Below are 13,923 nucleotides of genomic sequence, written 5' to 3'. Positions count from 1 at the left end.
GTGTTATAAAGTAGTTTCTTAAGACTTAATCCAACCACGTTTGTTTAAATCAAAGCGCTTTAAATCACACACGGTCCTGATGGTTCACTTTCTTTTTGTGATGTATAAAGAAAAAGCCATTATCTAAAACTATTTTTTTAGAATATGGGTAGACCTACTAATTTATTGATACAGCTAACTTTGTGGTTTGTACTTAACAATCTAACAAAAGACCTGATTAAATAAAACTTACATTTAGCCTGAACTTATGCTAAAGGCTTTGTCAGCTCAACTCTATAACAATTGAGACTGTACAACACGACAGTAGTTCCAATGGCTTAGGGTTGTGACAGCATAAAGTAATGAGTAGGCGAGACTGCAGCCATTTTTGTATACTTTTTGCGCACATTATTCATCCAGTCTCCTAGTCTATACGCGGGGAAAAACTCTTATTGGTATAACATTTGATAAACGGTCGCGGTTTCGTATTAACAATAGAATTATTATGTGGTTAAAAGTTATAAATCAAATTGGGGAATGCGTCACTCGACAAGTACATCGCAACTCTCTATCTTACGGTTCACATATTGAGCGTAACAACGGCATAAAAACGTGTTAATTTTTTTATATTGTTGCAAAAAAACACGTCCAACAAATCCAGAAACAAACAAACGGCCTACGGAAGCTAACTTAAAACCTTTTAACCAGCTTTAAGATCTTTCCTTTTCCTTTATATTGACGTTTAGAAGAAATTACTTAAAAAACACATTTTGAAAACAATCCATTCTAACGTAGTTAAATAACAGCGGCGACAGGTCAAATTTTAAGGCCTGGCGTGTAGTAAATTAAGATTATCGACTAAAAACGTATTTTTGTGCTTTTAACAAAACGAAACGTTTTAAATAATATATCGGAGAAAAAAAGAGCTTTATTTCATTTGCAATGACGTTTGGATTTATCTTGGTTCAATTTCTTTTTGAAATAAAATGCTAAATTCTGTAATGTAATTAGTGAGGAGTGGCGTTTGGTAACCGTTTCAAATGCCTACACTCTTTTGTTTAAACTGTCAATCTATGAGAACATTAAAAGACTGTTTTCTGTCTTCAGCTGTTTTGGCTCGTTGACTTGTTGGTATTGCATGCCAACGTTTCGTGCCAAAAAACTAATGTAAAAATATAAAAGTTTTCGTATAAGAAAAAAAATATTGAAGCAGCAATTTTTTATTTGCATGAACACAATATAATATTTGCCGTTTTTTTCAACAGAAAATGAATTTTTAAAATCACAATTACTTTTCCGAATATAAATATATATTCAACTAACAACAATAAAAGTGTAGTACTTATATAGCATACCAATTAGTGAATTAAATGATTACTGCTGTTTTTTTTCAAATTACAAAAAAAAATCGTAAAATCATTATAAATTCGTGTAATTTTGGCTATATAGTAATACCCCCGTTTAGCAAAAAAACATTGAACACAAAACAAAAACATCTAAAATAATTCCAATTTAAAAAGAGTCGAAATAATCATAGTTTAATGTTATTATTGAATTTAGCCACATATTTTAAATTTATTGTTTATTAAAATATTTGGCATTTGTGAATACGACTTTTCAAAATTTAAATATCTTCGGAATGTTGTTTTTATCCTCACACAGTTTTCTTACCTCCTCTTGCTTTCTTTTTTTGACTTCCAATTACACGGGTTCGCAATCCCTTTTTCACATCAAGTTTATTCTTAACGTGACCCTTCTTTCTTTTTTTTGTCTAAATCAATCAAAAACAAAATTGCAATTAAAAAAAATTATATTAAAAAACTAAATAAGTCAAAGTATTAAAAGATAGCTTTAAGCTATGGTGGTTTGTGCAAAAAAAAATTGCACATAACATCTACAGTTCAATCCCCAATGTTTCTATTGTATCTAGCTTATTTACCTTGAACAGCCATTACTTCAGCAAAAACTGTTTGTTTATGCTGCAAAATCAGTCCAATTTAAGTTATGTTACACAAATATGAAATAAAAAATAAGACTTACCTTTCGTGAAATGTATTTGGCTTTGTAATGTTTAGAGGTGAGAGGTCGTGATAATGGATCGCGATTGGCAGGCTTAAGAACTCTGTCAATTCAAATATTAATATTTAAATATAATTAAAATCTTGTTATAATCTATTATTAATTACTTAACAAATACAGAAAAATTACTTGTAAATTCTAACAAGCCAATGGTCTGAAGTAAATGCTTCTTCTAAATGTTTAAAACTGATATCCTTATTTCCTATTTCAACGTTTCTGGTTCGATCAAAGCCGGGCGGACTTCGAAAATCCATTTGTAATTCTCCAAACCTTTTAAAAATATAAATAATTTACATTTGTTAACTTAGTGGTCCGAGGTTTCTTACTTACATTTTATTAAAATAAAAAATAATTTTAAAAGTTGTTTTTTAGAAAGACTTAATAAGATTATTATTTTAAATTACACAAATAAGACAAGATAATTTGGATACACCTATTAGAATATCAATTTTTCAATAAGCAAATAAAAAAATAACTTTTCAAACTAAAATATAAAAGCGTATATATTATGTATAAGTTATCTTAAAATATGTGTTGCAACTTATAGTAGTTGAACATACCTGTAGTAGCTCATTTTGTACATAAGACAATTAAGCAAGGTTGGAGACCCAGATTTGTCGACCCTAAATTCTCCATTTTGAGTAAAGTATTTACTCTCTTTTATATCTTTGGGATGTTCTCCCTCAGCAATTCTAACCTGCATAATTTTTGTGTTTATAAAGATTTTTTTTAATTAGGATGTTTTTGTTAAATTTTTTTACACTTTAATGCTTACCATCCATAAAAATTTGTTAATATCATCGCCTGAATAACCGATCATCCCGCCAAATATAATTAGAACGTAATCAACATCTAAATCTCGCATTATTTCAATTGATTTCTCTTCAGTGGATGCCATAGCTTTACCAACCTATACCAAAAAACATTGAAAGAAATAAAATTAATCAGTCTGCATAGCAAAAATGTATTAAAAATTATCAATGCTATTTAAATAAAAAAAAATTGCAAAAGATATAATTTTTTTCAAAAAAAGATTATTATAAATATTAGAGGAACTCTACCAATGCAATGTGACTGTTATTCCAAGTGTTATTATCTACTAGAGTTGTTCTATTTGCCATGCCAGCAATCTGGTAACCATAATCCCACCATGACATAACTCTTGCTTTGTCATGAGTGTTCTGACGCAACCAATGATATGCTTCTCGAAAATCATCAAGAATAACTCGAGAACTAAGATATCATAAGTCAAACAGTTGAAAAGCGAATCAATATCAGGATTTTTACAATTTTTTAACCTATTTTAAGACTCAGAAATTATACTGATACATCGGTAAAAAATTTTAAAACAATTTACTTAAAAGCTAAAAAAAAATTTTTTTTTTAAAACACTATGAGTATCTTAACAGTAAAACACACCAAGCCAATGTATGTTATACATCATAGGCACTAAGATATAGTATTACAAATTATAGTAATAAGAAACCTATACTATAGAGGTACTAAGAAATGTTGGTGAAATTAAATTTAAAATAAATTACCCATCATTATTGTAAGAGGCAAGCACCACGCTTGGACTGGAATAAGCATTACTTGTTACCCAAGTACAATGAACCACAAATAAGATAAGAATCAACAAGAATGACATCATCACCAGACCCTGACAAAAACAAAATGAAACAGGATTTAATTTAAAATATACTCAAAGATATCACTAAGTGATTATGCAAATTGGATATAAATTTAATTTATTAACAGAAACTACTAAGTTAATTGTTACATTAAAATTCTTGGTTGTGACTTAAAAAGTAAAATAAAGAATGTAATAAAGTAAGGGGTTTAAAATATTGAACTCATTTTTTTTATAATACAATAAAGTTAAGAAGCTTAATAACAACAACACAAAAATAGAAAGTAAAAATTTCATGTTTAGTATTTAGTTTTTGACGTTTATTGTCATTTAAAACATTAGTGAAACAGTGGGAATTATCATGATGAACTTTAACTTGAGGTTGTTACCTTAATGTTAGCACCAAGACTTGGTTGATCTTGTTTTGCCTTTTTAGAAGAACTTGAAATTCCAGAAACTTTTACACCACCTTAGATTCCAATTTTAATGTTTATTTAATTTCCTAAATTTTTTTTAATACAAATGTACTATAAAAACCAAACTAACCCTTTATTAAACATACTACAACAAAAAAATGTTTATAATTAAAATGGCAATAAAAAATAATGTGCAAATTAAAGATGTTTTTTTACCTTTTTGGTGGTTTTTCCCAGCTTTGTCATAGAGAGATTTTCCAACTAAATTCTCTAATTTTTCCTCTTCAAAACCTTCGTCATTAATTTCATATTCACCATCTCCACTTTGCTAAAAGCCATGTTTATATTTTATTGGTTTAATTAAATTAATAAATTGCCTTTTTTTAGGGTAAATATGGACAAAAATGACCCTTGATTTTTATAAACAAAAGTATTAGTAAGTTTCTGTTACCCTAATTCTTTTCTTAGCACCATCTTTCTTGCTTTTCTGTTCATTTTCATCTTCTTCATCCTAAAATAAAATACATGTAGAAAAAAAAAGTTCAATAAATTTACGACATAATTTTTAAAAGTTTTTACTTTCGTAAGATTTTCTTACCTTAACGAAGAGACTTAGAATATTTGAGAAAGCAATCCCGGCAAGCATACAAACAACCGGAGTTAAAGTGAGCATTAACCTGACCATTACACCAGCAAAATAGGCAGCAAATACAGCATACAAGATAACTAAACATATGTATTTCAATAGTAACATGAATTGATATAAATATGAAAATAGAAAAGCAGTACAAATAACTCTTTTTTATACAAACTTACAAATTATTTCAAATTCATAACTTCATATCATGTAAAATGTTACTAAAAAGTTATTCATTTCTTTACTAACATATTTAACAACTTTTTATAAAAATTTACACAATTTTTTCAACAAAATCTTACTGAAAACTCTTTCATCATTCACTTTCTTGATACAGAACCACAATCCAGCTGGAAAAGTACAAGATAAAATATGAAGATCGAAGAAAAAAGATGACCAAGTTGTCGGTTGATGTTCTGAAACTGATGCAATAATAGGGATATGGATTTTGGCATATCCGGTATCCCATAAGGAGTAAAATCGTCCACTCCAGGGTGCAATGTAACCTGGTAAAAATTAAATTCATAAAGAGAAAAATTTTGATATTTAAAAATAGAAATTTCAAAAAAAAATATGTTAAAATATGATATTTTTTAGAGGTGTATACTTTTTCATATTTTATGTTTTCATATGTTGAAAAACTATCTAAAACAATTAACATACCAATGGAGTATACAAATCTATTTTCCCCAAAAACATTACAACATATTTAAAGATAAGATTGTTTACCTGCCCATGTAAGACCAATAACACCGACCACAAGAGCAATACAGAACACGAGTATTGCGAGAAAGAACAAAGACCTAAACTGTTGTTTGGTTGTTCTAGATCGAACATAATCAAGAAAACAATAAACTTGAAGCAAACCGAACACTCCTGTTCAAAAACAAAAAAAAAATTTAACAATAAAAATTGTTTTTATTTTGTAGCAAAAAGATTAACATTGTATAAATGCCCGATATTGATTTTTATTCTAACTTTGAACCAAAAAAGTGTGAAAAAAATAATTTCAATATATACTTTAATAGTTTTTATATATTAATACTGTAAAAAAACAAAGTTTTTTAACAGAAAACTAAATTTAAAAGGGTTTTGAAAGCTATCTTAACGCATAAATTTTTTACAAAATTCAGTTACATGTAATTTGAGTTCCATACAGAAAATTTAAAAAGATTATTGAATGCTGAATTGGTTTATAAAGTTAAAATTTTAAATATGAATTATAGCCCCTGCCCCCTATATAACAACCTTTGTGTGCAAACACCAATTAAAAACAGTAATTTATAACAAATAAAATTTAAATATGGTATAAAAATTACCAGCTGAGGCCATATGTTCGCTTGTTCTAATTGGTTGAAAACCGACAAATGGGATCTGCATTGACAGCAGTAACCCAAGAATAAAAAACGTAGTGTAAGCTAAAAAAAAATTAAAACATATAAAAATATTGTCTTTTAAACTAAATTTTAAAATGATATGATGTATTTAAAGCAAACATATTTACAAATTTTATAGTAAAACAAACATTATATTAAAATGTAGTCTAAAGGGTAATAAATTATAGGTTGAATATGCTAATCTATATGTACAGACTATAAAATTAATTATACAAACAAAGTCAGACTTAAGAAGGATATAAAATAAAAGTAGAATAATTTTGATAGAATAAATAAAACTAAGAAAATGATTAACTTTATTCTTACCAACATAAACTCTTCTAGAAAATCGTTGCATAATTAAAAGAACGAAAACGTGCAATGGAATTAAATTTATAATAAACACATAACCGCCCCATGCAGAAACCTAAATAAAACACAAAAATTTGTTAAAAACAATTAAAATTTTACCCTTAAAATTTAAGACTTAAATATAAAAACTTACAAATTTGAAAAAGGTAGGTTTTGTTAAAAATTAACTGTAGCGGAAAAATACAAGTTGTTTAATTACAAATTTTTTAAATTTAAAAAATTAAAATAATCAATCTAAAAATCAAGAATTTTTTACCATGTAAAAATAAGAAAGTGCACAACACACTGCCCAGAATACAGATCCCTTCTTTAGAGCTTTTATCCACAAAAAATAAGTAAATTGAAGAGCGAAAATGGCAACTCCTTCATTATCGTAACTGCCAGCAACCGAACGAGATATATACCCAGGAACTAAAAACATAACAAAATACAGCTCAACAGAAAGGCATCTATTATAAATAACCTATGAAATGTAATAATTAGTAAAAAACATTAAATACTTCTAAATCTAAATAATTATTTAAATGATAAAAAAAAACGAAATGCCTAATTTAATATTAAGCAAGGTTTTAATTGAAATACCTATTGAAATAAAACAAGCAGCAAAAAGTCCAGCACCAGAACTCCACAGCTCTTTAGTTAAAAAGTAAGTGGCTACCGAAGTTAAACCGCTAAATGTTGGAGCTAAAAATACGCACACATCTCTGATATGAACTGATATATGTAAACTGTTTAATATCCAATGCAGTAACCCAGCAGTTACCATTAAACCTGGGTAAATCTGTAGAAAATCGAAAAGGGACAAAAATAAATTTTTTTAAAATTATTTTGGTTTTTTAATTTGTGAAAATGTAACATATTTCTAATATCAAAGTTAATAAAATTTATTATCAGAATTTAAACAGTAATTCAGGTAAATAATAAATATTGTTAAAAACTTACAGTGCCCCCCACAATTCTCCCCAGGGGATACCAAGCACGTTCATCAAACCAATTTAAAAAATCATAAAAACCAAATGTTGACAGTCTGTGTGTTGCTCTATAGTTAAACCTGGATTATAAAAAATTAACTTTTTAAAGTCAAAAAATGTAACGATGAAACTTAAAATTCAACAAATATATATGTTAAACAGTAAAATTAAAATAGTTTTTTAACTGAAAAATCATTGATAATGTGTATATACAAAATATTATTGTTCAGTACTAATACTCGAATAAATCAAACTTGAGAGTTTAAAAAGCAGATGACATCTACAATTTCATACAGAAAAAATTGAATTAAAAAACATTAAAAAATTATATTTCAAATACTAACCATGGGTCAAACTCATGAATTATACTTTCAAAGCGAATAACAGCAAACAAACGAGATGCAAACCCGATAATACAACAGAGGATTAGAGTTACAACCACAATGAGAGATGTTAATGCATTCGGATTTTTTAAGCTTTCCAATCCACCTCCAACAGCTGAAGGCATTCTGGTTGTTTGTTGTATAATTTTTAATAAAGATTATAATTAATACATTGGTTAGTAATACCCGAAATCACCTTAAAATAATAAACAATTATTTTAGATTAAGTAATGTGAAGTAAAAATATGAAGATAATATTAATAATTTAAAATTTGGCTTTTAAAAGCACAGTCGGTTTATAAATAATACTATAACTTCGGCACGGTTCAACTTAAGTGTTTAACATTTTCGGTTAACGAACTTACGAATATCAGAATATTCTATTAATATTAACACTTAACAGCTTAACAGATTAACATAACCAGATAACGGTGAACTGGCAGACGTTTGGACGTGGACGAATTAAGCTAACAATGCCTTGACTATAAACGTTAGATGCAAAGTTGGACTAATTTGACATTTAATATATAATTTAACTTGCTTGATATTAGTATAAACAACTACTTTAGTTTGCAACATTATCTAATTATTCAATTTCAGCACCGACCGGCAGCCATAACCTCTGACCCCATTTTAAACAACGTGTAATTGCAGGCTGGATTGTGACAATAATATGTTGCCCACTAAAAAAATTGGTCACGGCATCGGATTACTAGCTTAAAAAACTTGAGTTTGATTTCCCATTACCTCAACCCCTAAATCCCTATAAAAGTAGTAAAAAACTTAAATTTACGACGAAATAAATTTGTTCTACGTCTTACTTTTAACATTTTAAAGAAAGGCTTATCTTCAAATGTCTACAATATTTGTTAAGACCCCTACTACTTTTCCTGTTTTGTATATGCAAATTAGACATTGCTTGTAAACACATAGTTAAATACGACAAAATTATAATAAAAATAGATTGCAATGTTGAAAAAACACTTGCGCTTTAAAGTGATATGACAAAATAGGCTACAAACGCGGTAGTATTTTAATGACGTAGAGACACAACTTAAGTTAAATGCAATTCGATTTAGTCATGAAAAAAGGAAAGGTTTTGTTATAAGAGGTGCAATATATAATAAATAACAAGTACAAAATGTTGTTTATGTAATATGGCGTTGTTTTTGTTTTTTTTTAATGTCAAAAATATTTATTCATTGATTAGGAGGAAATACCTTAGTTCGAAAATTTGGCTTAAAATCAATAAATAACCAAAACACAGTTGAACACAACAATAACACTACATCGCCTCTTAAAAGTGTCAGTAGAATTATTGCGTAAATTGAAAACAAACATAACGATTTGCTGTCATAATGTTCTTTGGGTGTTTTTTTAGCCCAACGTAACACGCGATTTCCTTCTATTTGAGACAGTACGAGAGACTTGATATTCATTAGGTTCAAATATTTTTAAGTGTCTGCCAGCACGCAGCCTTTTACGACTTTCAGCAGTCCACCACCTCGTTGTTACTATCGCCTTAAAAGTACGTCTAAAGTTTTCGTTACAAAAACCATAACAAAAAGGGTTCACAGTGCTGTTGAGGTAGCACAACCAGTAGCCCAAGTTCCAGACCCATGCTGGCACTACACAGCTATGTGGGCAGACTGACGTCACAACCACGATACAACTGTATGGCAACCACAGTGTTATAAAGCAAATTAAAATAAATTTCAAAAGTCCAGTTATTCGACGTTCGCGCACATAGCGTTGTGTGTAACTTGCTCTGGACCTTTTGGAGAAGCGATTTATCGCTAAAAAATGTCCATTTTCTGACTTACTATTAGTAACGTCATTGCTTTGTTGACGACTAATTTTTCCTGAATGTACTGAATTAGTTCTTTGTAGCATGTGGTAATCGCCGTCAACATGTAACCTCCTACTGTCGACAGAACTACCGTTTTTAATCGAACCTTTAGCCGAGCTAACAAGTCCCATTTCTAAAAATTAAAAAGGTATCTAAATTTTTAACGATCTAAATTTTTAAATATTTATAACATAAAAAAGCATTATAATTTCTTTAGTTACTAAAAATGCCCTAAAATTTGATTTACCAAAATCTTTGGCGGGTCTTAACAATGCAGAGTTGATTTTTTCTTGATTCGCGTTAACTTTTCTGGGTTCATATTTGGAAGAACTGCCCAACACTGATAGCTTCCTGTTTAAACGATTATATAATGGAAAAGTTTAAGATAAAAAATTGTTTAATCAATATACTTTGATCCCAAATAAACAGGAAATAATAAAATAAGCATTTCTTTACATTCATTGGCCAAACAACCAAATTTACTTTAAAGTATCTGTTTTACCTTTAAAAGAGAAAATAAGTAAGCCTGCTTACCAATTGGCGTTTTATTTTCCAAAAAGTTAAATTTTGAGAGCAAAATATTATTGATTTGATGTTTGTCTGCTAGTTAAATTAATGTGCGTAGGCAAGCTGCATTATTCATGTGCAACTAATTATTTCCAATTATTAACACTTTATAGCACGTGTGAGTTAGATATTAACAATTCCATTTTTAGCCCATTTTGGCTTTAAGGTCGCCGACATTAGGTTGCAAGTAACACTATATTGAATACTATCTTGAAAACATCTGGTAAGTATAGTAGGTATATGTCATGTGGTTTTAAATCTCACGATAAGAATCGTTCAATCAAAGTCATGTTTAATTTTGCCTGATAAAAATTAATTTTATTGAAAATTAGGTGGCACCAAACGTCAAGGACTTAAAACCAAGTAGAAATAATAAAATACCCGTCTAGTTATTTTAAAAAAATATTCTGTTAAAAAATGAAATAAGAAATATCTCAAAACATAATTTTTTAAATACTTTCGGATCAAAACACTTCCAATTTCTCGACATTGAAAAGTTAAAAAGGTCAAAAATTTTCGAAAATTCATTTTGAGAAGGAAACGTATAGACATTCAGACAACTATATTTCTATTTTTGACAATAAATTAATATTATTTTGAAATAGAAATCACACATACCTTCGATTACGTATTTTGCTTATGACGCGTTGGTACAGCGCACACATCAAAAAAGCTGGAAAATAAAAAGCACCAATAATTGTCAGAAGTGTGATTAAGGCACTGTCATTAATAAAAGGTATGTAACATTGGTCTTCCGGCACGCTAGTTCCACCCAAAAATATATCCCAAAATATAATAGCAGGGCCCCATAAAAGGAAGGACAATGTCCATACAGCAGCTATAGCCAGCGCTGCCTTCCTAGGCGAGCAGATCTTTTTGTACTTTACAGGCTTTGTGATTGCCAGATATCTGAAAATTGGTTATAAAATATACGATGTCATAAAACGTCTTGAACGTCTTAAAGTTATTTGTTCAGGAAAAGATGTTTGCTTTACAGAATTTGGCACCTTACAAACCATAATGTAAAGATAAATGATTATCGCAGTACAATCAATGTAGTTTTAATTACAAGTTTTAAATAATTGATTTACCTTTTAAAAGGGAAAATGTAAGTGATGTTAAATATCAAATAACGCACTTAAACTCGTTAAAAAACACTTAAACAAAAACAATCTAAAATAATTTGTTGTTCTTTATAATTTTTAATTGTCTTACCTATCCACGCAGATTACCAATAAGTTCATGACTGAAGCGTTACTGGCTGTATAGTCAACGGTCAACCATGCTTTACACATAACACCGCCTAAAATCCACGAGTTATTGACATTGTATGTCGTAAATACGTTCATTGAAAAAAGCCCAATTGTCAAGTCACTTAAAGCCAGGCTTAGGATAAGGTAGTTGCTGAAATTTCGGAGGGTTTTGTTGACAAAGAACGATAGAATAACGACTATATTTCCAACCACAGTTACAAGACTGCATGTTCCAGCCAGTATTGAAATAATCACAACAGCTTCTGCGCTTAGAGGTTCTGGTTTCGTTTGATTTAACGCTGCAGCACTGCCAAACATTACTCCAAACATTGTAAAAGTTGTGTTATTGGGCATAGCATGCAAATTTCCAGCTACAGTTATTTACTAGTCCAAATCACTGGACTTTTCTTTATCTAATTACACAACACTTTACATAATTGTATTACTGCATGCAGTTAAAAGGAATTATAATTAAGTACGAACCTTGTATTGTTAAACATTTCTTAATTGTTAGTTTGGCTTCTTTATATCTTTTGCTATCTACGCAGAATGTTTCTAAACTACGGATATGCATAGGCTACGTAAGGGTGTAATATAACAATACTAGCAGTGAATCATAAGGTAAAATGAACTGAATTTGCGTCATCTGCTGCCGAGTGGGTTGCGCTAAGCGTGAAAGGGAAGTATTCCCGTTTCCTATGGTTTCAAACTTAAATTTTGGTTATCTGACACCATAAAAATTTATTATTGATTTATGAATCACTTCTACTTTCGTCTACAAATAAAAAAACATCTTTTTGCTCTAATGTATATTGTTTTGCTGCAATTAAATCCACTTTGCCAATTAACTATTGGTAAATGCAGTGGGCTAACACTTTATTCCTTTTATATAATACATTATACAATCGATAATAACACAATTGGGTTAATATATCACGTCACATTAGCTTCTAATTGACAATACAATACGCTTTATCTAGCTCGTTTGATGCGATTATTAATTTATAAACAATATCGAAAAAGGCTTGAAGCCTTTTTTAGCATAAGGTTTTAGCTGACAACATTTTATAAACATTAAAAACGTATTGTTTAGCGTTTTAATTCTATTATTAACACCTAAAATGTCAGTTAACTGCCATGACCTATTCCAAATCAACAAAAATATATATCGCGATGTCAAGGAGACTAGACAAATATTTCTTGATCAAATAAAAAACTAGATTGTAAAATTTCTTTCACAATATTTGCTCTATTTTGTAGTAAATTGGGACATACAAATTAAGAAAAAAAGTTGACAAAAGAGAGAAAATTGTTAGAAACTACACATTTATGTTCAGTTTTTTTTGTAAGCCTAAATTATTTTAATAACAGACATGAACTAACTAATAACATAGTTAATTAAACTATTTTTTTAGACGTATAATTAACTGATTTGTTCCAAATTTTTTGTACTACTGTAAAATAAAAGCGAAGTTTTTTTCTTATCTTTTTACAAATAAGGATTAACTATGAATTGGTCTTAAAATTTCCCAAATATTCTAATAGTAAATCCTATCGTTACTGAGTTATTGTGCCCACTTCAAAACGTATTTAAATACCTTTTATTGTGAGATATTCTATTGTACTAAATTTGAAACGCCCTGTAGTATTAACAGGACAGCAAAAATTGGTTACTTCGAACAAATTAACAACAAATTATTGAACGCCAGAATATTTAAACATTCATTATTAATATTAATCAATAAACAAAAACTATATTTCTAATAAATATGGAAATGGAACACTCATATGACTACAATCATTTTTTACCTATATTAAAATAATAGGCTGTATATGTAAAACGTTTAAATAACGAATACACATAAATAAGTTTAACTTAAACTGAGTAATAGTTAGTTCAAATATCGTAAATTTGACTAACGTGCTCTTGTAATTTTAAACTATTATCACTGCTGGCATTGGCAAAAGGTGCGATTCAAACTGTAAAAATTTTATTTAACCAAAACCAATATTGCGAAATTTTATCATATTTACTTTAGTTTTAATATGCCTATATTAACATTACCAATGTATATTTCCTTATGTAATATAGAAAAGGAAGTGGGATGCATATCAGATAACACGTCAACAATGGATAACTTTGACGTAACTAACACTCTATGTCGTCTGCCTATCAAACTTATTTCCAACTAGTAGATAATTTTAATCCACTCGTATAGATAAAAACTTTTTAAAATTTTAATCTCCTTTACTTTAACTACACTTGTTCTGTTATTTAACTACTATACATGTCTAGTTGTAAAAAGGAAAACAACTTGTACGCCAAAACAAGTCGTTTTGCGTTTCCTTTATAACCTATTTACGGCACAGCAGCAGTATTTATAGTATGGGTTTGTTTATTGAATTTTCGT

General features: G+C 28.9%; 2 protein-coding genes across 2 annotated transcripts in view; both read right to left on the bottom strand.

Moving 5' to 3' along the window:
* LOC145742331 (uncharacterized) overlaps positions 1–11,866 on the bottom strand; it is a 120,191-nt gene extending 108,325 nt beyond the window's left edge. The window contains exon 1 of the mRNA XM_082560113.1: positions 11,637–11,866. Within this exon, the coding sequence (XP_082416239.1) occupies positions 11,637–11,866 (230 nt within the window). The remainder of the gene's footprint in view (positions 1–11,636) is intronic.
* LOC145743627 (dolichyl-diphosphooligosaccharide--protein glycosyltransferase subunit STT3B-like) lies at positions 1,190–8,035 on the bottom strand. Its single transcript, XM_082561631.1, has 19 exons — positions 7,805–8,035; positions 7,432–7,540; positions 7,072–7,270; positions 6,746–6,900; positions 6,445–6,544; positions 6,061–6,159; positions 5,471–5,617; positions 5,044–5,247; positions 4,703–4,830; positions 4,556–4,615; positions 4,321–4,432; positions 4,078–4,157; positions 3,600–3,718; positions 3,120–3,291; positions 2,834–2,968; positions 2,619–2,755; positions 2,188–2,328; positions 2,020–2,101; positions 1,190–1,750 (listed from the first exon to the last, which is right to left on the bottom strand). Exons 1-19 carry the CDS (start codon positions 7,966–7,968, stop codon positions 1,634–1,636), a joined length of 2,460 nt encoding a protein of 819 aa, XP_082417757.1. The 5' UTR covers positions 7,969–8,035; the 3' UTR covers positions 1,190–1,633.
* Positions 11,867–13,923: the final 2,057 nt, after the last annotated feature.

The sequence above is a fragment of the Corella eumyota genome, chromosome 2 (assembly GCF_963082875.1).
Source record: "Corella eumyota chromosome 2, kaCorEumy4.1, whole genome shotgun sequence".
Classification (NCBI taxonomy): Eukaryota; Metazoa; Chordata; class Ascidiacea; order Phlebobranchia; family Corellidae; genus Corella; species Corella eumyota.
This window is presented reverse-complemented; position numbering and strand designations above follow the sequence as displayed.

What these genes read in the sequence shown, in the direction of transcription:
- LOC145743627 (XM_082561631.1), bottom strand. Translation starts at nt 7,968, where the DNA reads ATGCCTTCAGCTGTTGGAGGTGGATTGGAAAGCTTAAAAAATCCGAAT. An exon ending in CACTTTCTTATTTTTACATG is followed by an intron (nt 6,545 to 6,745) that starts GTAAAAAATTCT and finishes TGTTTTATTTAG; the next exon opens with GTTTCTGCATGGGGCGGTTA. An exon ending in GAATGATGAAAGAGTTTTCA is followed by an intron (nt 4,831 to 5,043) that starts GTAAGATTTTGT and finishes ACATATGTTTAG; the next exon opens with TTATCTTGTATGCTGTATTT.